This window comes from Kryptolebias marmoratus, linkage group LG21 (assembly GCF_001649575.2).
Source record: "Kryptolebias marmoratus isolate JLee-2015 linkage group LG21, ASM164957v2, whole genome shotgun sequence".
Lineage (NCBI taxonomy): Eukaryota > Metazoa > Chordata > Actinopteri > Cyprinodontiformes > Rivulidae > Kryptolebias > Kryptolebias marmoratus.
In genome coordinates this window covers 12,916,771-12,943,149 of record NC_051450.1, presented here as the reverse complement: position 1 = coordinate 12,943,149, position 26,379 = coordinate 12,916,771, and the positions used below count along the sequence as shown (strand labels likewise).

General features: G+C 45.4%; 1 protein-coding gene across 11 annotated transcripts in view; it reads left to right on the top strand.

Moving 5' to 3' along the window:
* smarcd3b (SWI/SNF related, matrix associated, actin dependent regulator of chromatin, subfamily d, member 3b) overlaps nucleotides 1-26,251 on the top strand; it is a 32,158-nt gene extending 5,907 nt beyond the window's left edge. For 2 of the 11 annotated variants that reach the window (XM_017406710.3, XM_025003850.2), the window contains exons 2-14: nucleotides 7,816-8,042; nucleotides 11,865-11,954; nucleotides 13,791-13,833; nucleotides 16,030-16,152; nucleotides 16,286-16,411; nucleotides 16,976-17,086; nucleotides 20,843-20,944; nucleotides 21,028-21,189; nucleotides 22,010-22,110; nucleotides 22,192-22,327; nucleotides 23,294-23,416; nucleotides 24,059-24,160; nucleotides 24,256-26,251. In XM_017406710.3, the coding sequence (XP_017262199.1) occupies nucleotides 7,816-8,042; nucleotides 11,865-11,954; nucleotides 13,791-13,833; nucleotides 16,030-16,152; nucleotides 16,286-16,411; nucleotides 16,976-17,086; nucleotides 20,843-20,944; nucleotides 21,028-21,189; nucleotides 22,010-22,110; nucleotides 22,192-22,327; nucleotides 23,294-23,416; nucleotides 24,059-24,160; nucleotides 24,256-24,309 (1,500 nt within the window). In that variant the 3' untranslated portion in view covers nucleotides 24,310-26,251. Of the gene's footprint in view, nucleotides 1-3,182; nucleotides 3,463-7,815; nucleotides 8,043-11,864; nucleotides 11,955-13,790; nucleotides 13,834-16,029; nucleotides 16,153-16,285; nucleotides 16,412-16,975; nucleotides 17,087-20,842; nucleotides 20,945-21,027; nucleotides 21,190-22,009; nucleotides 22,111-22,191; nucleotides 22,328-23,293; nucleotides 23,417-24,058; nucleotides 24,161-24,255 lie in introns of those variants that run through there. The other 9 variants (XM_017406706.3, XM_017406704.3, XM_017406707.3 and 6 more) reach the window with 9 other exon arrangements.
* The last annotated feature ends 128 nt before the right edge of the window (nucleotides 26,252-26,379 follow it).

Here is a 26,379-nt window from a genome sequence, read left to right as displayed (position 1 = left end):
CCCCCCACCACCACCACCACCACCACCCTCGTTCGCCCCATCTGTCTGTGACAATAATGTTGACAAGGGCAGGTTCAGAGTTTCTGGTATGTAAACGTAGCCGCTGGGAAGTGGGAGTTCGCCGTCAGCGCTGCTACAAGCTCTGACTTTTTGTGTGTCGTCTCTCTCTCTCTGCTTTCCTCTTTCGGTTTTCAGCAGATCGTTGCAGATTCGAAGGCCAAACGAACTCGCCGCGAGTCCGGCTGTTGTTTCTGTCATCGAACGGATCACGGTGTCTTGAGTTTATCTCTCCAAGTTCAGTAACTGGAGAGCCCTTTGGGATCTTTGATTGAATTTGGTAACTTTAATCACGTTAATCACTAACATGAGAGATCCAGTGATCATAATCGAGCTGAAGGCTTTTTATATTACTAACAAAGAGAAGATTCACACTTTAAAGACGAATACTTTCTTATAAACAATAAAGCACTTAGTAATATTTCTTAGCTCTACCTTAATGTATGCAGTCAGTCCCAATATAATGTTCTGAGTTTTCTTCTTATCTGAAACATTAAAAGCATCTAAATTACATTTTCATTTAGACCACATTTGCTCATTAAAGCTGTATAATTTTAAAAGATATCCATCTTATCAATGTTCTCTCATCTTTAGTCAACGTCTGAAGCAAATGAAACAAAGAAACATCTGTCATGTGACGTTTTAAGTGCGATTAGCTCTATGGGGATTAAATTAAATGCTCAGATTAAACCGAACCCCAAACATCAACTGGAAATCAGCACGGAAATCCCCGATTAGTGTTCACCGTGTGCGCTTATTAAAACCCAATAAGGTGCGACACACTTCACTTAGAGCCACGTTAATTGTTGACATGACAACCAGCTTGTGAAATATGCTCTTTGATTTGATTCACATTGAGATAAAACTGTCCTGATCACCAGTTTGTGATTATAAATTATAAATAGGGGTTTTTAGGTTAGAGGTCTTATATCTCAGAATAAATAATTTCTGAAATTTCTGTGGTGAAACCCTGCAGTAGCTCCTCCCTTTTGGGGTCTTTTTCTTGAGATTAGCTAAATAAAGGTTTAAGTTTACATAAAAGTCTTTATTTGGTGTGTTATTAAAGCTCAGAAAACACACTGTGCTGTTTGTGGAAGGTGTGTGTTGAGCGTTTTGCCCCCTCTTGTGGGATAAAACGGAAGTGAAGCGTGAACGAAATCTTTAAACAATGCACAGGAAGCAAAAAATCCTTCCACTCTCACCTCCAGGAGCGTCTGCGCCCCCTATAGGTCGTCAGTGATACCCGCTGCAGCTTCTTTATCCCCCCCCCCTGTGAGCCCCCCTCTGCAGCACACTGGGACATCACCATTTGGTGAGCTTGACTGGCTTTGGTGAGGCAGGAGATGGGGGTCCGGCAGGGGGGGTACTCCCATACTCAGGGTTCAGTTTATGCACCGCCCGAGCTGCAAGGATCTCTTTGTTGTCAGTGAAATGCCCATGGAGGACTGAAAGATCGGCCCAGCCTCTGGGTCTGCGGTGTTGGGCTCGGCCCGTTGAGCCTTCAACCTTGCGGGGAGCAGAGACGGACTCCTTGTGGATCCGCGTGTTTGAACCAAGAACCGTGTGACATGTGACGCAAGGTCCATTTAACATTAAACAGGACTCATTTGTTCACAGCCTAGAGCGCAATAATGATTTTAAGGAGCTGGAAAAGATGGTGACTTTAAGTCCATCCAAACTGATTTAGGGACAGCAGCAGTTCACTCATCTCAACAGCAGGTGTCGCCACCAAGCTTATTAAGGCAACAAGGGCCTGGCTTTACCTCTGTTTGGAGTTTTGAAGGAAATTTAAGGGATAAATGTTCAGGTTTTTTAAATATTTTTCCTTCTCTATCTTTTATGTCAGTTAGCATAACTTTGACACTTTAAGTTTTAGGTTTAAGAATAAAACAGGTTTGTTTCTTGGCTCTGAAACGTAATGATGTGACCTCTAAGCTGCAGGTCACAGACACCTGCTAAACCAGCTGTTCAGAGACTTTTTCCTCATTGATAAACCTGCTCTTTCTTATAATCTCACACCCCCTTTTTTATTTTGAAGAGCTCTCTGACTTCTCTGATCATTCTCACGCCAATAAAACCGCAAGAAGAGGAAGTAATAACGGTGACACTTGGCCATCATGCGCCACAAAGCCGCTCCCCCCCCACCTCCCTCTGAATGTGGCCCACTTCACCTCCTTTGTCATTCGGATAACCTCATGAATATTTCACTTCTCTGATCTGACGGCTGGAAGAAAACGAAGGGGCCAGAGCGCCTGCGGGAGGGTCCTGATCTTCGGCGTGGCGTAGCATGGGTCGGAGCAGCGACCTGCGCGTGTCGACACGTCACACCGTGGTTTAGAGATCACAGATTATTCAGCTGTCTTTTCTTTAGTCCGTCTGTCCTTGAAAGGACAGGCTGTGTGTGTTTTATGGAAAGGCTTCATTTTTCTGCATTACATGGATAAGAATGTAAAAAAAACTAAAGCAGCCTGGAAGAAATCACAGCACTCAGTCACCTTGGTGCTCGGCTGTGGCCAGCCCGTTTTGTTGGCCTCCACTTCTGGGTGAAAGGTAAAGCCCTAATGAGGCGAGCGGAGGAAACGCTCGTAATCTACCATTTTAGAAAAGACAGGAAACGAAGGTGCGCTTGACGTGATCTTTTCTTGTGAAGTGGCACGATAGCTCTCCGAATGTGAGACTGCAAAAAAAAAAAAAATAATAAAAATCCCCTCTCAGATGGATCCTCCACGTCATGAGTCCATCATGAGAGGCAGGTTTTTACGCGCTTAATGATATGCAGCGTGGCCCCTTTAAGACCCTAATGTCCTTTTTTGAGAATGAGCCCAGAGCTTGAGCTCTGCTGACCGTGGCCTCTGTTGGGGGGGGAACTCTAACCTCCCCGCTCCCTGTTTAGATCAGACCTCGCTGCAGCGCATGCCCTTATCTACCAGTGGAATGCAACAGCTGTGTGGGGGAGCGGCTGGGTGGGCTGGCTGAAACCCCCTTGCCAGACCCCCTCGTGGCTGCTCCCCTACGTCCCCCCCACCCCCCAAGCCAGCCGACGTGCCGGGCTCCTGAAAGGCAGCTCAACTAAAAAAAAGTGAGCCAGACGCACGGCGAGAGGCTCGGCAGAGCTGCTGCTGCTGCTGCACGCTGTAAAAAAAAAAAAAAAAGGAGAGCGAGCGAGAGAGAGCGAGGGAGGGAAGAGGGAGAAGGAGAGTCAGGGACAGGCAGTGCTGAAAAGGAGAGCACAAAGAGAAGGAAAGTGGAGCAGGGGAGGGGAACAGGAGGCTGGGTGAAGGGAGAGGGAAAGACAAAAGAAGGAGAAGGGGAGACAGGACGGAGCAAATGGCTACGGAGGAGACGGCGGGGGGAGCCAGGAAAGCCACCAAGAGCAAACTGTTTGAGTTCCTGGTCCATGGAGTGGTGAGTGGCGCTGTCTGTCATTCCCCGCGAAGGGGAGCTGAGCTCTGGCATGCAGCCGTGTGCGCGAGCGTGTGTTTGCGTGGATGAGGCGGCGGCGGCGGCAGCCTGTGTGTGTGAAAGATAGCTGGGTAACAACTGGCCATGTGAAGGTTATTTCCAGCCCCTCGGATCCGTCAGGAGGATGGCTTGAGAGAAGGAGAAGCGGAGCGGCATGAATGGATGGCGCCGAGCAGGGAGGGAGGGAGGACGATGCAGCTCCGGATTTCTACACATGAATAATTGTAGAAATCGAAGGAGAAAAGAGGAGCAGCCAGCTCCCTCTTCGGCTAGCCGAGGAGCGCGCTGCTTCACTGGGAGTCAGACTGAGGAGTAGGAGGCATAGGGGTGGAGGAGGGGGTGGTCCTCCAGAGCAGCCTTCCAGGAGTCCTGCTTTCGGCTCGTGGAAGCACTCGGACCCGACACACGTCGCGTGCACGCAGGGAAGGGTCCTGGAGAGCGCGCCGAACAATCGGCCCATTCATCCGAAAGCTAGCATGAAATGTCAAGTGTTGCTCACGGTCCGAGGTCAGGCAACTGTTACTACAAGGCTGCCGGCTGCACATGGAGCGGGAGAGGGGCTTGTTTTCAGAAGGAGGCTGAAAACCTACGAGTTTCCTCTCCGAACTTCAGCACATTCGCCTCGTTGTTTGCAACATCCAGGCTTGTTTTCAAGGTCTAATTTCATCATTTAGTGCAGACAAAATACCCTTTTCTTAGGCATATGCTGTAAAATTATGACATACAACCAGCAGTTTTTAAAATTATTACCAAATGTCCGTTGTTCTTTTGCATTTATTCAACAATAACTACAATGTCAACTAAGGTCAAGATGATATTTTCAACTAAAGTTCCAAAAAAGCACCTTTTTCACACACTCAGTTTAATATGACATTAAACAGACACAACAAACCTTCTGTAACTATTTCTTTCACTTTATTAAACCATTTTTGCCTAAAATGCCCCAAAATGATCAGCTCTGGAAAATCTCCACCATTCATTGAACTGATGAGTAATTATTTAACAAACTGTTTCAGCTTTAATAATTTATTCTTTTCATGGTTGTCAAGAAAAAGGTGACCAGAAGATATGGAAAAACAGATAAGAGAGACGTATTTAATACATTATAATTCTTTAAGCTGCCATGGTAATTAGATAAAACGATGTCAGACAGAAATAACGCAATGATTACGGTAAATTACTTTAAATTTAATAAATAGGAATAATTAGAGCCCCTCGATCATATAATTACCACACAGAGGGATGCAGGTTTATCTCCTGATTGCATTTGGATTCTCAGCTGGATGGTTTAAAGGTTTTTCTGAAACACAAATGTAAATTGTTTTTTTTACTTCAACTTAGCCTGACCACATAAAGATCTCGTGTGAGCAAGTGGAGCTCGGACTACCTGTCGGGGACGACTCTCAGCTACTGCCACGCCAAATCTGAGCTCAGTAGCTGCGAAACGGACTGAATTATAGCCGTTTTTGTCAAAAACCTGCAGCAGCCATTTTAAATCGGATCGACCCCAAAAGTTAACGGTTGCAGACGGACATCTAAGATTACTTTCTGTGAGTTTAGTTCAGATCGGCAGCGTTTCATGAGATATTTTGCTGACAGAAAGGCAGCTACACGATCACCCAGGTCCGTGTGTAGTGCAGCGTTTTTGTTGGACACGAGGAAAACGGCTCAGTGTTGACAAGTTGTTTTATTATCCAAACATTTCAGCATTTTAAGAACTGATGGGTCAAGAAGTCAATTAAAACCTGGCTGTGTTCTCAAACACAGATCTACATTTGTTCGTGATTTGTCCGCTGCGTCGTCTGAACTCGAGCGGATCAAAAAAACCTCCACAAGACAAGTTTGAGTCAGACAGAGAACTTGATTCCAGGTATATAGATTTATAAAGCAGATGAGGTGGTCGTGTCTCCGGCAGGAACGGGTCATTAAAATAAGGGGGGGGTTTGGCGCTGGCGGTCACAGTTTCGAAAAGAACGGCGCAGGTGATTGATGAGCCAGATGAGTCTGTCCTCTCAACAGACCAATTAACCTTGATGAGTCTCTGGCTGCTCTAAGCCAAATATTTCCCTCTGCTTATTTTCTCCCATGCCTGCCACACCCTTCGTCCTCCTTTCTCCACATGTAAAGACGGAAAAGTCTTGTTGTAATAGTTGCGGCAGGTTCCCCCTCTCGGCGTTTGAGCTGCAAAGCGGAGAAATATTTACACTAAAAGGTGGCTGATCTGGCTCCGATTGTCAGCTCGTGGCGAGCGGTGACGTTGTCTTTCTTTTCATGGGCAAATCAAGGCGTGGGGGGGTGGCGAGGCTTTTTGATGCAGAAATCAAATCTAAATAAAATGCAGCGAGTTGCAGCCGCGGTTGACGGGTAGGCTGAGGTCTCCCTCATTATCTCGCGTACCTCCCAGCTGCCTCTGGCTCGCGGATGAGTTGGAGGTCAGAGAGGTTCAGGTTGAAGGAAAATCCTTCCAGCTCGCTCTGTGAGAAAACCCAGATAAGCCAAAAAACAAAAAAAAACACACACTGAAGCTCTGTCCTGCACATTTTGCGCAAAAGCGAACAAAAACGTCACTTTTCTTGAACGATCGGGGTCGTCGTTCCCGCCTCGAAGGGAAGACTTCACCCAGGTTTGTGTTTTTAACGCGCAGATAGTTCAGGTTCTGAAGGCATGGGCGTTTGAATAGCTGCTGAACAGTGAAGAAATTTAGTCTAGAGCAGAGAGTTAAAAAAAAAAGAGAAATCCAACACTTGACTTTCAAAACACAGTGGGCTGGTTACCTTGGTTAGTCCACAATAATTCACAGACCTTGCAAAGCAGTCGGCCCTGTTTCTGTCCAATTCTCTTTTCATTTGGTTCCATTTTGTTTAACTATATTCGTGTTGTGTAACTCCAGAGGTTAATGAGAAAACATTAATGTTGAGTTAAGAAGCAGCCATCTTCCACCTTATCTGTTTCAGAAAGTAATGAGTTCTTTCTTCCATCCAACCATCCATTTTCTTTACCTGCACTGTTTAAAAATCTAAGAATTTAAGTTCTGAAACCAGACATATCCCAGTGCAGGAGCCTCATGTCGTAGCCACGGTTCTGTGTAACAATACAGAAAGTTGATCCTGCGAGAGGGTTAAGTTTGGCCTTTTTAAATCCCCCACCCTGCCCCCACCCCCAGCCCGACTGAGATGCCAGCGCTCTTCTCAAATAGCCGCCCACATGGCAGAATCGATAGCTGCCCGGCCGGCTGGCAGAGCGCCGGAGTCGGCTCAGCGGGTCAGATTATAGACCTGGATCGCGGCGCGTTTGTGCCGGGGCTCCCCAGACGACGGTCCGTCTGCTGAGAGTCCGGCCCCGCGCCCGTTAGAGGAGCGGGCAGTAAACTGAAGAGGGTGCGGGGTCGGACCATATGTTGTTTTATCCCCTCCTGTTCGGAGACCCCCTCTCAGTTGCTGCGTCCCCCTCCCCTCCCCATCCCCTTCCTCCCCAAGCGGCGAAACAAACTCCCCTCCGGAGTGACAGCAGCGTCTGCTCAGGTTGCTTATCACGACATATCTGCTTTTTACAAAGGGCGCACATTACATCAGCCCGCTCCATGCCTGTCGGGTCTGTTTTCAGTGACTGAGTATTCCCATGAACACACGCATTCGCTGCATTTAGCCACAGTTTTGCGTCTTGTTTGTTTTTTGTTTTGTTTGCAGTGCGTTTGTGGACAGTCTAAAGATCACTTCGGATGAGTTTGCATGTGCAGAAAACGCGCCTCGGAGGTGGCAAAAAAATACAAAAACCTGACCGTTTAGAAAGTTTTCGGTCCTTTACTTTTCGTCTTTCCTGTTTTTCCATTTAGAGCTTTCGTTTCTGTGCAGGGAGATTAGTTTTTTAGGGAAAATCAATCATTAAAATGTATTTTCTAAACAAGGCATAACTTGGATTGGTTCTCCTCAACAGTCTGGAAAGATTCATGGGTTTTTTTCTTTTATCTACACGAGTGGTGCTTAGTTTCAGACAATGAACAAAGGCGGGAGGCAGCTGTTTCTGTGGGAGTGACAAGAACAGGTGAGCGCCCCCCATGTCAGGAAGTGGGTTTAGGACTGGGCTTTGACACTGTCTGCTTTGTGAGGAACGTGCTTGGAAGGGAGTTCACATCCTGTCTGTGAAAAGGTGTTTCATTTAGAGAACAAGATACAAATTAAGACGTCTGTGATTGCTTTTTGTTTGTGCTCAACAGCAATAATTATCATTAAAATAAAAGAATATTTTCTCCACATATAACCCCCACCCTCCTGCATTCTTTCTGCTCCACCCCTCCAGCGTCCTGGCATGCCTTCTGGTGCGAGGATGCCCCACCAGGGCGCTCCCATGGGCCCCCCCGGCCCGCCGTACGGAGGCAGCCCGGCGGTGCGGCCCGGCCTGCCCTCCCCGGTGATGGAGCCCAGCCGGAAGAGGCCCGCCCCGTCCCAGCAGGTCCAGCAGCAGCAGCAGCAACAGCAGCAGCAGCAGCAACAGCAGCAGCAGGCCGTCCAGAACCGAGCCCGGAAGTAAGTCCGGATCCGACCCGTCGCCATCGCCGCCGCCGCCGAACACAACACAGCATGACCTGCATGCAGGGCTGTCTTTATGTTTGTGGGAAATGAGAGCTTCCAGTCGACACGGCTGTGGTTGCACTTTAAACACAGGAGAGCTCAAAGGAACAGGCAATATCTTACCTGTTGCAGATAGCTCTCTGGATGAGCTCAGTTCGGAGAAATGGTTTTCAGTTTTTTACCAGATTGGCGAGCTGACAGCTCGTTCAAGCAGAGCTTAAACTTTTAAAACAACATTTCACACCAGGTCATCCTAAGTCCCCATCTAGTCTCTGACTCGTCGGTGAACGACATTTCTGAGGGACTCTCCTTAAACGTTCGGAGTCTCATCGTCTAAGATTGAGTCTCACAGGTTTGTCGCTTGAATTTTGAACACGTTCAAACAACCTATGCAACAAATTTTCTCTCAAAAAGAGTCGTGGGCGACTCAGCTGCAGAGCTCTTCCTATGAGAGAAAAGGTCCAAAAACCGGACCAGTGATAAGTAATAATTATTAAAAAAAACCTGGTCCAAATCTGCCTGTCTTCATTTAAAACGTGTAAATCATAAACGTGGGGGTTGTGCCAAGGTGGATACAAAGTTTTAAGGCAGGTAAGATGCGTGCCCTGAACGCAGGAGTAGGCTGGCCCTTTCCAAAACTGGTTTTCTCACGATTTTGAGTTGCCGACTAGTCTCCAAGAGTCGTAGCCGAGTGAGACACTCTTGCACCTCCCTCTGTTTTGCATCTTCCTGCAGAAAGTGTCCCATTCTGTGCCGGAGTGCTACAACTAGCTGCATGCGTGCTTGGAAATAATCCAAAAAAATCCCAGGTAAATAGGCCTGTAATTGATGAAGGTGTAAGGGTTCATATTTTAAACATTTCTCCAAACTGAAGTCATTTAAAGAGCTAAGACGTTAATTGTTTGTAATTATTCCACAGAACTCTTCTTCAAAAGATCTGAACTATCACTTTAATATGATGAACCGTTCTTTAAGCAGTAGCCAAAAGAAGAAAAATCAACTAACGCACCAGTTATTAGCATTATTAGCTGGGGGGGGGGGGGAGATTTACTGACCCTGGCCATCACTCTGCCAGCCTTAACATTTAGCAAGACTTTGATTTGACAGAGTTACTCTACAGTTTAGGTCTCATTTACAGTTCAGGTGAGTCTTTGAATCAGATGTGGCTACAAACCCAAAATCCTTCCAGGAACAACCGTTTTGGATCAGTTTACAGCTTTAGTCAAGTGTTGTTATAAATCAGTCAAATAAAGCTGTTAGTCTCGGGTAATATAAGATTCTGACCTGATTCTGAACCACAAACAGCAGCTGTGAAGAAACGAATCACTCCTCTGAAGCTGCTGCTGTTTTCTGAATTTTCCTTGCTGGTTAGACCCAAAGGCAGCGGCTGCGTGCTCGGCATTTTGTGTGTCTCTCCGCAGCTTCCATTTCCGTCTTTGTTTCCACTCTTTCACACTCGTGCGTCTCCTCTCTCCCACCTCTCAGTGCCGCCTCGCTCGCCCGCCCGATCGCCGCCGCCACGCACGGGAGTCTTCAAGTTCCGGCCGGCGCAAAGCTCGGCGCCGTTGCACGCGTCTGCCTGCGGGCGCTCGCGCTCCAGCTTGTGTCGCACTGGTTTAAGCTGCTCGTCTACCACACACACACACACACACACATTCAGAGTCGCTGGATGTCTGCAGCAAGACAAGTGTGTGTCAGGTGTGCTCATTAGAGAGGCGGTCGATATGCACACTCAGTAGACCTCTCTGTTTCATTCCCTCACTATCTGCGGCACGATTGATCCACTCCCCGATTAAACAGGCTTGTCCAACAGTTCAGAGGAAATGTCGGGGGGGCTCAACCCCTCAGGGCGGCTCCGTCTGGCTGCGGCGCCTCCGATCGATGATCCGGGGTGACCCGTCCAGGCGACTTTGTCCCGTTTGTCTCCTTGCAAGGACAGGTTGATGCTTCAGATCCTCCGCCCAGCTCAGACCCCAACACCGCCGCCGCCTCAGGGCGGACCACCTGTGTTCGCAATGTCACCGGGCCCTTCGGGTCCAAGCGGCGCCGCGCAGAACTACCGCCGCTGAAAATAGCCTTCCACTCCCGTTTGCTGTGTGGCGTAAATACCTAACCCGGTGTCCTAGAAAGTGATCATTTATTTTCTCTTATTCGCTTTGTGGAGAAACATCTAACTGTCTGTACTGGATTTAGAGAGTGGCGAGGAGTAACGAGGTGGGTTGTATTGAACGGGAATAATGCATATCACCCGCCGCCTTTCATGCCAGAGTTTTAGCCTGTGACCATCTTTCTTTGCTTTGGTCGAATCTTTAAAAATGAAAGTAATCTACAACCTGTTAACGCTCAGAGTATGTGTTAAAGATGACTCTCAGCTGCTGACACACCAACGTTCAGCTCAATATCTGCAAAACTGACTGAGCGACAGCCATTTCTGTGTTTGCTAAGATCAATTAGCTGCGGCGGCCACCTTGAATTAGGACGACTTCCGTAGCTAATGAGTTGTAGACGTCCCTCCAGTCATTACTTCCTGGGAGTTTCACTAAAATCCACCCAGGGGTCCCTGAGATATTTTGCTAACAGACAGACACACAAACACGCGCACGGGCAAAAACAGTGTTGCGCAGCTTTTTAGGTTTTGGGTGATTAAAAAGCTTTTGTGTCGCTCCCCCTGGGCTAACAGACAGGAGGCTGAGCTTCGACCTGAGCAGAAGTTTTACTAAAATCTTAATTATCGCTCCTTTCTCTCCCCAGCAGCAGTTCAGGCCTAATCTTTCCCCCAGGTCGTATTTTAAACCGGCCCCAAAACAACAAACTTATTGACTGACGTTTAATCTGTTTATGGTGCGTTCAGTGACTAACGGAAAATCAACGATTCCAACTTTTGGCTTGGCAGAAACAGCAATAACTCATCTGAATTTCTTTAAAAAATAACACCAGGCAAAGAGAGCGTTATTAGTTTATTTCTCCCTGAGCAGAACTAAAATATTTAACTTTTGATGTGAATTTGCGAGGAAGAGTGAAAAGGTTTCAGGCTTCCCCACGCTCCTTAGAGACAGCGAATGCAGCAGGGAGCGGAGAAGTCTGAGATGGAGAAGCAGCGTTTTTATTTTCTTCCTTGGAAATCTCTGTGGAATATCGAAACTCAGGGGGTTACAAACAAAGTAACAGGGTTTTAGGGGTTATTTATTTGGACTTTGTCGGGACTCGAGCCACTCAGAAGTGCTCTCAGACACAGAATAAAAGATGAAACTGGTTATTGGGGCTAAAACTGTTAGCGTCTTCAGACAGGAGGTGTGTTGTTTTTACTCACAGTTGTGTTGTTTCGTGTCATCTGCTCCAAATCTGAGCTGAATCAGAGGTAAATTCAGCTCGACAACGCTCCTCTCCGTGCTCGCAGTCTGTCCTTTATCTGTGTGTTGTCTGCGTCTGTGTGTGAAGCATGATTGTTTGGGTTCACTGAGAAACAAAAAAAAAAACCCTTGTTGAATGAACGCGTCCCTCGGAGGAGCAGGACGCCTCCCGTCCCGGGGTCCTCCCCTGCAGCACGAGCATGGACTCAGCCACACACCCATCACAGTGCCTGGCCTTGTCTGAGTCGTAGAGTGTGCACCTTACTAACAGCCCCTTGAACTTCACACACACACACACACACATAGAGGTCCAAACAGCCTGAACCAGCAGGTGTTTCCCCTCTGACATCCTAACTGCCGCCACTGAGAGTGTGTTTCTCGCCACAACTCTAATCGGACCAACCTTCGAACCCTCGCCGATTCTTAGGAAGCCGGTCGGATTCCCCGGAGCCAATGAGATGCCGGCGAGGCAGATGGACATGAGAGAGCCCCAATCAGATCCCACGCTCGGATCAAAGTAGGACTCTATTCTGCTGCATGTCCCTTTTCGTTCGTTTGATGACTCTGGCCTATTTTAGCCTTTTCACCTGAGCCCAGCAACCCACCCCCACCCCCTCACCCCTCACCCCTCTCCTGAATGAGCTGTCTGGGCCTACGCTCGGCCCAGATGCCTTAAAACGTAGCGGTGCATGCTTTGGGCTGGAGCATGGCATGATGGGAGGAGTTTTGTGCAGCTAGAGAAGCAGGATCCAGTCTTAAATAAGTACTCAGACGGTGTGAAATAGCAAAATGTTATTTTTTTTTCCTTTTTAATGCACTACAGAAGCTTTCAGCTCTCCTTCCAGAGGGCTTGTTTTAGTACTTGGCATGCTGATGGAAATGACTGCTTCACATAAAGTGATCTGTGACTACGAACATGTTTTAGAGTTCCAGCCTCAGAGGGTCATTCAAGCTCCTGGTTTACACGATTCTGTTTTATTTGCAGTATAGCAGCCTGTTTTTGTATCCCGGCTGATCTAAAACACTGATTACCATAAAAGTCAAATACGAATTTTCATCCCTAAAAAGCAAAATAGGAAGTTACGGAGCGAAAAATGTTGCTTCGAAGCAGGTGGAGTTAAAGAAGAAGTTGTTTGATTACTTTTGCAGGAAGGTCGACGGCACAATTTGTTTAAACAAATGTTTACACGTGTTTAATAAAAAATAAAACACAGAAGAAACTTTTTTTTCCCCGTGAGATTCGCGGAGCTCTGAGCGACTTTGCCGAAAGCTGCTGAAGAAGCCGAAACCGAGCTGTTCCCAGCTGAACGTTAAAAGCAGCAGAGCTGGAGCTAAAAAAGCGAGAAAAGAAAGTGGTGAAAATAGAGCGACTGTGCTGAAGCGGATCCATTGTTTTTGAAAGAACAAACAGCAAAATAAAAGATAGAAGAAACGACTTTATCCTACGTGACTTAGAGGAACTAAAAGGGATTCAGATCAACATAAACCTGGTCACATTTTAATCTTTTTTTTTTTTTACAGCCAGGGTCTTTTCCCAGTTCCAGCTTTACCCGAGGCGAGCAGGAAGGTGTGTTTAATCTGACAGAAAGCATCAGAACCGCTCCAGAAACATGTTTACGTCAGATGGTTCCTGAAATCTCGTGTTATTGCTGTTGTCTTTCCGCCCTGGAGAGCTTCATTGCATCAAACTGCAAAAACTCCCTGATACTTATTCAGTTTTTCCTCACTTTGCTTCTTCGTTTTTTGTTAAGAAGATGCACTTCTTTTTTAAATCATGACAGAACCTTAATACACTAAACAGAGCGGTTCTGTCTAATGACAACTTGCACGGGCCCGACACGAGTCGCGCCCGCAGACGTCAGTTAAAGGTTTCAGGAAAAATAAAATAAAATCCAACCTGCCGTAGAGAACGAACTTGCAGAGATTTCCACCGTCCTTTGACAGTAAGGGTGAAACATTGAGAGCAAAAACAGGAAAAAAAAGACACGCTTTGGGATTCATGAATCAAATGAGAGCACACACACACACACACACACACACACATATACACACACACGTCCTCATTGAGGATTCCTGAAAAGCTTTTTTGGACACACCCTGTTAACCCGCAGCATTGGTGATTTAGTGTGTGTGTGAGTCCATGTCAGGAGGTGTGTGTGTGTGTGATGTGTTTTCTCGCTCTCCAGGTGGACCGCTGCATTTCAGAGCACACACACACACACACAGCTGGGATGCTGGGGTGCTGGATATGGCCCAGCATTTTAGCAGATGGCCTGGGTGCTACGCTATCAGTCACCATAGTAACATGCTCTCTTTTTCCTCTTCCTCTCTGTCCTTCTCTCCCTGTCTCTAGTGCTAAGAGAAGGAAAATGGCAGACAAGATTCTTCCGCAAAGGGTGAGGCTGCATGCATTTACCTTTTGTTGTTCTCTTTTCCTTTTTTTTTTATTATTATTTTATCCTCTGCGTCTTTTCATCTTTTGTGTGCAAAGAAGGAAAAAAAACGAAGAAACTGGTCTGTTTTTGATATCCAAGGTTCTGAGGAAGAGCTGAGGGCCAGATGATCATTTGTTTTGTTTAGTTTTTTTTCAAAATAAGAAGAGACGGGATGGGTGGAGTGATCAGAAGAGTTTCTTTCTCTTTTTTTTTTTTTTTTTTTGAAGATGTCATCCCGTTTGCTCACTGATTTAAATTGGAGTCGTCACCAGGGTACGGTTGAGATGTAAACACAAGTAGAACATTTCCACAGGTGAGGGGGGAGGCGTTCGCAGGTCGTGGTTCTCGTCCTCCAGGCTCTGGACGCCGTGACCGTCTGGGTTCAGCTCTTATCCCCCGCTGACGTTACCCAGACAGGGGAGATAGCGTTGGGCATGGCATGGGCCGGCGCTCCACAACAATGAGTCAGGCGTGGGGAATGTCTGCCACACTCCTCCACCGGCTCACGGCACCTCGGCCCGGTGAAAGCCCAGGGAGCAGAGATAGGGAAGGAATGAGAGGGAACAATAAAGGGAGGCTTTTAGAAAGAAACATGAAAGAGGCAGGAGGGAGCTGCAGGAGTGCGTGTGTGTGTGTGTGTATGTGTGTGTGTGTGTGTGTGAGCAGCAGCCCTTGATGCTCTGTGGACTTTCATCAGTATGGTAATGTTTGAGTTCTGGCTGTTTGTCTGCACAGCCTGAATCTCATTTTGATCTCCTCCTGTCCCGAGGACGACGTGGACCAGGTCATTAATGATTGACAGAGCTAGTTGTGCTCAATATTTTATCGCCCTGCCACTTTATACCATTCCTTAAGTACATATGGAATTAACTGCATTTAGATGACAGCTAGAAAATATTATTTTTTGCATTCAAAGTATAAAAGGCTCACAAAGCATGATTCAAACACAGGCTATGCAGTAAACTGTTTCTCTAAATATAGTTTTTTTTATGAATTATCAGCCATGTGCAGATTTCTGGTTATATGTAAAATTATATTAGGCTACAATGTAAAAACATATTTCAATATTCTTGTCCGTTGCAGCTTTAAAACTCATTTCAAACATAAACAGGGGATCCGGATCTTTATCAAATGGTGCAGTCTGAAAGAGTTCACTTCAGTAGTTTTCAGGATGTGTTGATAGGCAATTCTGAAATGCAGGTACGCACTCAATGTAAACAAAGCGCTCATCGTGTGGACGCGTCAGTCACATGAATGACCTGCATTAGATTGAAATCTGTGTGCCTTAACAAATATGGGGGAATACGTTAAGCGTAGAATCTCAGAAAAGATGTTCAGGTGGAAAAAAAAGAGTGACAGAATGAGTATAGCTAACAAATGTTAGCTGTATGTTCTTTATGTTAGCTAATCCTTATTAGCTGTATTTGTTACTGTGTGCTATCAGTAGCTGTGTTTCTTATGTTCACTAATTGTTATTACCTAAAGTAGCTAACATAAACTATCTATGGCTAACACTTGCTAGTTATATGTTTTTATGTTAGCTAATCCTTATTAGCTGTATTTGCTAATGTCTGCTATCTATAGCTAACACTTGTTAGCTATATGTTTTTTATGTTTAATTAACAGCTATGTTAGCTTTCTATGGCTAACAAGTGTTAGCCATAGATAGCATCCTTGTTAGCTATATTTGCTAATGTATGCTATCTGTAGCTAACGCTTGTAAGCTATGTGTTCTTTATGTTCACTAATTGTTATTAGCTATATTAGCTAACATATGCTATTTATAGCTAATGCTTGTAAGCTGTTTTTTATGTTAGCCAATCTTTATTAGCTGTTTTTGCTAACATGCTGTCTTTAGTTAACCCATGTTAGCTATGTGTTTTCATGTTTTGTATGTGTTTGTTAATATAGCTGATACAGATAAGCTAACACTCGAATCTGCTTTTTTTAAACAAAGATAACTTATAGATATACATCTTTTTTAACATAAAAGCAGAAATTACAGGCTAAAATGTGCTTGAACAACTTCGTGAACACCAGAACAAAAACAGGCAGCCATGTTGGGTCAGATACGTGAAGAAAACCTAACTCTGTGCATGAAATCTGTGGTCTGAATCGAAGCGCTTGTTGACGGTAAGCTGTCTTTGTTCTGAACAGATCCGGGAGCTGGTGCCAGAATCTCAGGCCTACATGGACCTGCTGGCTTTCGAGCGCAAACTGGACCAGACCATCATGCGCAAACGCGTGGACATCCAGGAAGCTCTGAAGAGACCAATGAAAGTAATGAGAGAAAATCTGTGCCAGTTCTCCCCTCGCCCGGTTCTCAGTTCTAACGTCGGCTCCTCCAGTTGTTCCCTGCTTCCATTTGTGGTTTGATATTAAATCGTGCTGTTTCCTGCGCCCTTTGTGTCAGCAGCAAAAGCGTAAATTGAGGCTCTATATTTCCAACACCTTCAACCCGGCTCGACCCGACGCAGACGACTCAGATGGCAGCATTGCATCATGGGAGCTGAGAGTAGAGGGGAAGCTGCTGGATGATGTGAGTCTTTTTCTTTAATACTCTCAAACTAAATGTACTAATGATTATAAACTGATTTTCTTTCATGTAGCACCTCTTCTGTCTTCTCTGCAGATTTATTTGTGTTAAATGCCTTTTATCCTTTAAAATCTGAGATTCTTCTGTGTATTATTAAAAATGTGATGCTATTGATATTTGTGGTTCACAAAACGACGTGCGAACACGACTTTGTACTTTTATTATTGCTCCAAATATAAAATGAGTAAATGATTGTGAGAAGAGTGTTTAGAGATGAAAGCCGAACTGATTTGTTTTCGTGCCATAAGCTCAGATGGTTTCATCAGTGGAAAGCATTAAGAGTTCAGAAACCAAAGATATTTTAGGCTGAGCTCACAGGAAGTGGACCCTGAGAATGTGCGCTGTCACATTTTTGTTCTCATCTCACTCGGCTCCTTGTGGCTTCTCACAAGTGATGACGCTAAAAGGAGAGATTTGTGACATTCACGTTTGCGCAGTTTGTGACTTTCCTCATGTGGAAACAATACGTGTGTGTGTCTAAACCCCGTGTGTCTGCCTGTCCAACAGCCCGGGAAGCAGAAGAAGAAGTTCTCCTCGTTCTTTAAGAGCCTGGTGATCGAGCTGGACAAAGACCTGTACGGTCCGGACAACCACCTGGTGGAGGTCAGCACCAACAGGGTCTGAACCAACAAACACACACACTGCCCGACCACTCCTGATCCAGGACGTCAGCCTGAGGGGTTTAGGTCACATGATCAGAGGGAAAGTCCAAAATCAACCCTGGTTGGAAGAAATACAGAGCGTTAGCTGTTAAATGACAGCTGAAACTGTGTTAAAGGCTGACTAACAACACAAGCTAAAGGCTAGCTAAGAAGTAGCTAAAAGTAGCAAAAAAACCAGCTAAGAGCTAAAAGAAACAAAAGGCTGACTAAAAACTACAGGTAGCAAAATACAAGCTAAAAGTAGCATAAGGCTAGCTAAAAAATATCAAAGAAATAGCTAAAAGAAGCTAAAAGCTATCTAAAAGTATCAAAGGGTTAGCTAAAAGCTCACACTAGCAAAAGGCTAGCTAAAGGCAGCATAAGGCTTGTTAAAGATGAGCAAAGAAATAGCAAAATGTAGCAAAAGTTTAGCTAAAAGCTAACAGTAGCAAAAAATAGCTACAATTTAAAAGTAGTAAAAGGCTGACTAAAAACTACAGGTAGCAAAATACAAGCTAAAAGTAGCAAATAAATAGCTAAAAGTAGCCAAAAGGCTAGCTCAAAACTAGAAGCTTGCATCAGTTTAAAAACCTGTTTGTAAAGAAACTGAAGAGACCTCAGTGTGTTCTTATGGTAATAATCTTGTAAATAAAGTTAAATATTTAAAAACCCATAAAAGTTAAAAAGGTCCCAGCACCCGTCTCCTGGATGAGCTGAACGTTTTGATATCCAAACAGCTAAAAACATCCCAACAGATGCAGAAGGAGTCAGACTGCAGAAAAGACATAAAATGCAGAAATTCACTTTAAAAGAATTGGTTTGTTTTTTAAACAAATCTTCAACCTTGTCTCGTTGAAAGGTGACTCAAAAAGCGCGAGGAGTGCTCTGCGATTAAGAGACGCAGTAAAACAACAAACAGCACGGCTCCTCATTAACATTTTACAATCCTTAACTCCCGTCTGCGTCCTTGCACCCCCGTGTCGTCGAGCAGGGCCTTTTATGTTCGGCTCTTTGTTTTTTATTTCGCTATAAATCGACAAGAGCAGTAAACCGAAGGCAAAACCATTCACTCTGTCTGATTGCACCTTTAAAAAAAAGATTCAAACAGGAGAATTGGATAAGTTGAGCTTCACCTCCTTTGTTGAGCTGAAAGTTGACATTTTGTAAGGCAGGAGAAGCTAATGGCTGCCCTGCTCATGAGCACGCTGTCGTACGGTTAACACCTCGACTTTTCTCTGCAGAGTTTCTCCTAATGAAACGGGACGCCGTTCCCTTTCGAATCAAACAGCGTCCTGAGAGATCAACTGGAAACCGTCTGCCTGTGAATATGCAAACACAGAGAAGGAGGCGGCCGGTCTGACAGCGTCGAGGAAGTCAAGAAATAGTTCAGAACATAACACCCCCTGAAAACCACAGCTTATTATGTTTTTCGCTTCACTTGCTCGACATCTGGCTGCACACCAGTCCAGCTTTCTGTTCGCCGTCTGACTGCACTGATAAAATAGCAGCCGAACTGGATCCTAACTTATTAACCAGCACTGCGGCGTCATTAAACGCCCGCCACCTTCCATCACGACGCAGAAATACTCTCAACATTTGACCCGATCGCTCCCCTTTTAGACAGATATCAGCTCAGGCTGTTCTCTCTGCGCCTCGTCCGTCAACGCTCGCCAAACCCGACCCGGCGCGCCTCCTGAGCAGTTTGTTCCATTACTACTAAAGAGCTTTCCTATGCCGCGTTAATCACCAAATTGGACTTTTCCGCCCGTCTAGTCAAGGTCGGCCGGCGACGGCTTCTTTCAGTGAAAAAAAAAACAAAAACAAAAGAAAAAATTTGTCACGTCTGGCTAAAGCTGCAGGAACAATGATCCCGTCTGGCCTCAGCCCGTCGTCCTCGATGGTTAAACGTGAAACGGAGCAGGCCGAAGCAGCGCAGCGGCCCCTTTTTATTTTATTTTTCCTCCTTTTTTTTAAATTTTCCAGCGCACAAGGTTGTTTAAACGTGCTGCTTTCCAATTATAAACAACCAGCAGCTGCCCTTCACTTTGCGTCTCCACAGAAATGTTCTGACGTTTTTCCCACTCCGGGAGATTCAGAGCGAAAATTACGGCCTCTCAAGGTTCCTCCCTTTTGAGGGAGCGTTTTAGCCCGGCGCTCAGGTGCTTTTCCTTTTGAGCGAATTTCAATCGAAAGAATTCATTTTCTACCTCGAGGCGCATTCAGTGTTTAATCTGCTGCGAGCGAGTCGCCGCTCGCCGAGTAATGTTCTTTTGTTGCCGACGGCTGAAACAAAAGGCTGGAGTAACAGCTGGGTTTTAACAGCGAGCACAGTTTAAATTGGAGTCCTCTCCTGGAAACGGCTGCATGTTTGTTTATTCCGCTGGTCGGAGTCGTGAGAGGCTGGAAATGCGTGTCGCCCGCCACCTGGCACGGCGAAGCTTCGACCGAAGACCTGATGTTTCGTGTTGGGAGGCGACTCAGCTTCTCTCACACCAAACTTTTGCTCCCGAAGCTGTAAAACGCACCGAGTTAGAGCTGGTTTTTTGTGTTTTTGCCTTGAAAACACCACAGGCAGCACATTTTTGAATATTTCTGACATTTCTTTTACTCTTTGTGTGTCTCCCCGTTGACATTCAGCTACTTTATTAAACTTCTCCTGTTTGGTTTTTTTGTTTTTAATCAAACATGGTGCTCCCTGTCAAAATGGCTTCTGCCTTTACTGGTGCTGAATCTCCAGGGTTACAGTCTGTAGGTTAAATGTTCTTAAAAACACTGAAAAAGATCCACCGTTTCTTGTTTTTTTGTTTTTGAACAGTCAAAGGCCAACCGAGCAGCACTATTTCAGTCATAAGAACTCTGAAACGGCATTAAAAACGCAGAAAAGAAGAAACTAAAGAGCGAAGATCAGGCGGGTTGGGAAAATTGATCTAAAAAGCCTTTATTGTGAAAGGACAGTTTCTAATTCTGCCCTCAGACCTGGAAAATCTGCCCATGTTGAACACCATACTCACCTGGGTTTACGATTCGGCCGTTCTAAGTGTCATAAACAGAAACTTTTAGTTATTGTTAAAGTATTTCAGCCTTTGTTAAACAGGAAGGACGGATCCTTTTTCAAGTTTCAGCGTTTAGTGAACAGATGGAAAATTAGTAGGTGCCTCGCAGCTTTCTGCCTTTTGAGAGCTTCCTGCCACTGTTTTTACCTGTTCAGCTCATATTATTTAATGTGTGTGCGTGTGTCTGGGGGGGCAGTTTTGTCAAATTATTTGGAGAAAGAATATAGATTCAGGAGGAATGAAGAAAAAAGGTGCTATTTGCTAAATAGTGATCCGGTGTTGTGCTAAAATCTGCTCCCCCTGCAAAATCTGAGCCCAAGTTTTTTATCCTGTTTATGAAGGAAAACTTATTTCTGAAGACACTGAGCATCGTGTTCATCGCATGAAGACGTGCAGTGCTTTTTATCTTTTAAAATATGTTTTTCTTTGAATATATAAGACGGTTCTGAAGTTAAAATGCAAACAAATGAGTCAAACATTCATCCTCCATTACATTTTGACTAACAGTAGATGTTAATAGTTGTTGTTGCAGTGAAATGAGACTTATTTTTCTGGACTCTTAGTTGTTTGTAGCTGTTTCTTTACGTAGGTTATTGTTATATAACAGGCAGGCTGTTTGCATGATTTGGTCTCGAATGTCGGTGAAGGCTCACCGTTGTGTGGATGTCTGCTCTGTCCAGTGGCACCGCACACCCACCACCCAGGAGACGGACGGCTTCCAGGTGAAGCGGCCCGGAGACGTGAGCGTGCGCTGCACCCTGCTGCTGATGCTGGACTACCAGGTGAGGGCGGGGCCGCGGGCCAAGCCTGCGCTTCGTTTCAAACCAAAACAGGCCGCTGTAACAGGACCGTGTCGTCTCCGCAGCCCCCCCAGTTCAAGCTGGACCTCCGTCTGGCCCGCCTGCTTGGCATTCACACGCAGACCCGCTCCTGCATCATCCAGGCGCTCTGGCAGTACGTGAAGACCAACAAGCTGCAGGACTCCCACGACAAGGAGTACATCAACTGTGACAAGTACTTCCAGCAGGTATGGGGCCGGCTTTTACATGAAGTGTACAGTTCATTAAAACGACTGGGAGGCTGTGGGTAAGTGCTGAGAGGACACACACACTACTTCAGGCGTTCATGTCTCAAAACGGTCGGCTCGACGGGGAACAGCGAGCCACAACTTGTAGCATTTTAGCATATTAATTAGCTTTATTCACAAACATTGTACCCATAGACATGCATGAAAATCACTTCAATTCCTTCAGAAACAGTCTCTGAAATCTACTTGATCCATATTAGCCTTTAGCTAATTGAAACTTTCAGCTGTAGTTGCTACATGAAGCTCTTACCAGCTGTTTTGCTACGTGCAGCTTTTAGCTACGAATTTTTGAACAGCTTTTAGCTGCTGTTTTGCTCATTAAACAATCATCTGCTTGTTTTGTTAACTTTAGCGGTTGATTTCAGCAGCTCTCTGTAGTTTGCACATACATTAAGCTGACTTCTTTGTTTGAGAAGATTAAATAAACTGGCTGAACGTGCTGGAACCAGCAGCTCAGTGCGTGTCAGGGTGAATAATGTCCACGGAAACATGAGGAGGACTTCACCACACGCTGGATGACAACATGGAAACATTTAGGATGAATGCTTCTGATAGTAGAGGTCGCAGTCAGTCAGACATCAGGTTGTTTCTGGCCGTAGGATCATTAAAGCGTCCGGTAGATTTGCAGATATTTGTGCTAAACAGTTCTCAGCGAGCCCCGAAACTCAGATCTGACAGTTTTTTTTATTTAAAGTGAGCTAACGTGGAAATCAGTTTGACTTTAAGGTGGTTTTTTTCCTTCCCCCGCCCCTCGTTAAAGCAGATTTTCGACTGCCCTCGCCTGAAGTTCTCTGAGATCCCTCAGCGCCTGACGAACCTCCTGCTGCCGCCCGACCCCATCGTCATCAACCACGTGATCAGGTAAACCCCCTTCGGAACGCCGACCCAGAGGGGTGTCCAGGCTCCCCCCTCCCCCCCGTCTAACCTCCGGCTTCCTTCCAGCGTGGACCCCAACGACCAGAAGAAGACGGCGTGCTACGACATCGACGTGGAGGTGGAGGACCCCCTGAAGAGCCAGATGAGCAGCTTCCTCCTGTCCACCGCCAACCAGCAGGAGATCGCCTCGCTCGACAACAAGGTGCTGCTCACAGGAAATGAAACGCGGCTTAGTGCCTAATATTCCATCGGGAAGCTGCTCTGTTGTGCAGCACTCGGAGTTCTTAACATTTTATAACTTAGATTATAGCAAAAAATGAGCCAAAAAGTAAATATTTTCATTTTAGAGCTTGTAAAAATATGAAAGTGTTTAATTTTTAACTACATTTTCAGCTTTTCCCAGCAACTTTGACGTGTTTTTTCCAGTTTTACTGTAAATTAGTGGCTGTACAAAAACAAATCAGGCTTTATTTGGTAGATTTTGCTCCTGGGATCGCCTGATTTCACCTCTGTCTCACCTCAAAACCCTGCCGCAGTTCGTAAAGCCGTTTAAGTTACACCGCGTCCAAATTCATACAGCTTGCCGTCAAGTTAGTGAGCTTTAGAGATTAAAAAACAACAAGTTAATAATTGATTGTTTGACTCAAATGTGTAACATTAACAGATTTTAACTTTGCTTCCTGCTGCGTTTCCCAGAAAATCACATGAAGGATTTATTAAAACCACAGGGAAACGTTCTTTTTAACGCATTTCAAACGAGCGTGTCGGGAACAGAACGACGAATAAACACTCAGAGAACTACCCGGCGTGCTTCAGATCTCTTATCCGTTCCCCTTTTTCCTGTCAGCCATTTTGATTTGAACAGCCAGGTGTGTTTAATGAGAGGTCTCTGCAGATATTCAGCAGGCGCAGCAGTGAGCTACACCTGTGTTTCAGATGCAAACACCTGCCGGGAAGCAGATTTATTGTTTCCTGTCAGACGGATTCAAACATTTTTTTCCATTCTCTTCTACATCGGGGTCCTTTTCGTCTTGGACCCCACCTCATGGCAGAAAGGTCGTTCTTCAGAATATAACGAATCTCCTCTCTCTTACCGTCTCACACACACACAGTCAGGAGCAGAGGTTTCAGTCAGTTTTTTTAATCGTTTTTTTTTTTTACCCCCCAGATCCACGAGACCATCGAGTCTATCAACCAGCTGAAGATCCAGCGGGACTTCATGCTCAGCTTCTCCAGAGATCCCAAAGGCTACATCCAAGACTGGCTCAAATCCCAGAGCCGGGACCTGAAGGTTCGATCATCTCACACACACACGCACAAACATATTATGTCTCTCTATGTTTGCAGGGACTTTCCATTGACTTCCATTCATTTCTACACCCTAACTACAGCCTAACCCTGACCCTAACCATTACCAGTACATACCTAACCAAACCTAAACTCAATTCACACATTAGTCCTAAACCTAACCCCTAACCCAAAAACATCATTTCTCCTTGTGGGGATCAGGCTTTGGTCCCCACAAGGAGCAGTTGGTCCTCACAAGGTAGTATATGTTAGGAAAATTGTCCCCACAATGTATCAAATACATGGCCACACACACTGTAGTTACTCTCATGTCTGAGCGCAGAAGGATGAATTTAAACCCCTAAAATGATTACAGACACGTTTGAGAGGCACAGTAGAAACACTTCAGTAACTGTAAGGTTTAACTTTTAGGCTAAGATGTTCTGAATAAATGTTGGAGGTCAGTGTCTCCAAACCTGATTGAGTTGGAGCCATTTTGAATCAGGTTGACTCTAAAGGTTAATCAGCTGTAGATTAAATTCATTAAAAGCCCACCTGCTGGTTGATGAGGTGATCGAACGGGACAAAAACCAGGAAACGTGTAATTTATCAGTTCTGGGTCAAGTCAGAGTGTCTTCTCCCGCAGCTGATGACGGACGTTGTGGGGAACCCCGAGGAGGAGCGGAGGGCGGCGTTTTACCACGAACCCTGGTCCCAAGAGGCCGTCAGCCGTTACTTCTACTGCAAGGTGAGCAAGCGGCAAGCGCCCGCCGTTTACGAGCCGCGCTTCTGCACCCTCTCATCTCTACGTTTTTTCTTTTCTTCCCTCCTCCACCGGGACAGATCCAGCAGAGGAGGCAGGAGCTGGAACAGGCCTTAGCGGTCCGCAACACTTAAGCAGAGGACGTCGGCTCTCCTGCGCCTTGTTTTCAGAGATCTGAGCGTGTGTGTGTGAGGCCACGAAACGCTAAATCATTCGTCTAGTGAAGGATCATGGAGGCGTCATCATTACCGGCGCCGTCATCTCTCAGCTGCTCTGCTTTTGTAAATATAAAAACCTCCACATCCCGTGTCAACCAGCTGCTCACACATCTGGACACTCAGAGATTAGTATTTTATTTGTTTTTCTACAAAGTAATATCCAGAGGCACGTTTTCCATCCTTCAGAGCGTTTGTTCTTTTTTTATTTTACTGTTCATGTCGTTGTTATCAACCTGTTCCTAAAGGGTTAAATGATTACACCAGCAAAGCTCAGATTAAATTGGTTGGCTGTAAATTATAAACCAAGTTGAGTTTGAGTGAATCAGCGCAAAATAAAACATCCGCTGTGTTTAATTTGCCAAAAAAAAAAAGGGCGTTTGTAGCTGACGAAGGCGACAACAAGTATTAACGAGTCTTTTGATCCCGTTACAGAAGTAGCGTTGCCTCTACGTGGCGATCGACCGGTTCTTGGCGCTCACTTCCACTTTCCTGCGTGAGATTTCGCGAGCTGATGTTCGGAAGGTGTTACCAAAGGCTGCGACGAGAACAAAAACAAAAAAGTGGACAGAGACACAGATGTGGGGCCAAAATGCTTTTTTTTTTAAACCGTGTCTCAGCAAACATTTCAGCCCCGATCTGTGAGATTTTGTCCATTTTTTTTAAGCTTTTTTTTAATGTTACACAGAAGATAAAAAAGAGCAAAACTAAAGGTTCTTTTGTAGAGATGTGAATGTAAATATGGTTTTGTCTCTTTAAGAAGGCCAGCTGTACAGTACACAACTATCTGGGGGTTTTTTTAGGGGTGGGGGGTAAATGTTGCAGTTTTTGAATCAGTAGGGCAGGAATGTTCGTGTTCCTCTGTGTGCTATCTTTCCTTTCGGGCTGGTTTATTTTCGGTCCATCCTGCGTCTGTCGTGGGAGCTGCGACAGAAAGCCTCCCTCATCCCCGGCCCCAGTAAATAGTCTGTACCGCTCCCACTTTTTGACACTTGACTTGTATATGTTGTACCATCACATGAAGGATGTTTTTTCTTTTTTTTATTAATTTGTTGGTTTTTGTCTGAACTGGAAGCCCTTTTTTTCTGGGTGGGGGGGTTTCTTTGCACTGTGCTGTGACTCTGTCGGGACTCTTCGTCTCTTTTTTTTAATTGGCTCCGGCGTGTACACACACACAAAAAAAAAGTGATTTCACGACGACCTATGCATGCTCCACGATTATGGATTCATTCATCCGATGAGACGGTGTGTAGATATTTAACGAGAGAGGGGAAAAAAAAAAAACGGCAGGGCTCGACTTGTTTTTTTAAATGGGGAACTTTCTTTTGTTTGTTTTTGCCAAAAAAGAAAAAAGAAAACAAAACGACGCGGCCTGCCAGCAGCTAACTGTAGGAGTGACTCTTCTGAGGTGTGTTTTTTGTTACCAGGACTTTTAACTACACTCTGTAGGTGAGAAACAGTAGACTTAGGTAGTGTCTGAGTCCTAATGGGAGGGGGGGGAATTCTTCTTTGCATGGCCAGGACGCTCATATTGTTGTCACTGAATCACTAGCGCCCTCTTCTGGAGGACACTGGAGCTGCAGCTTCAGGATCACTACTGTCTTCTGCTACTAAGAACCCTGACATGGTGTCCATGTTTGTCCCGGTCCCTGCGTGTTTCTGAAAAGGGGGGGGCTTCTCTCCCTCTGTGTTTACACGGAGGGTCACTGGCAGGATGATGCTGTAAATCTCTGAAGGGTGGGACGACTAAGTCTGACAGAAAATAATAATAATAATAAACTAAGAACGGGAGCGGAGCTGTGACATTGTGAGACAGCCTGGATGTAAATAAAGAAGCGCTTGCCAAAGTTTGTAAATTCCACACCATCTGAAGTGTCTTTTTTTTTTTCCTTTTTATGAAACAATTACTTGTATTTGCTTGATGATTACATTTAAAAATGACGGCTGGTGACATTTTTTTCCCCACTTCTTTCTAAAGCAGATTATATT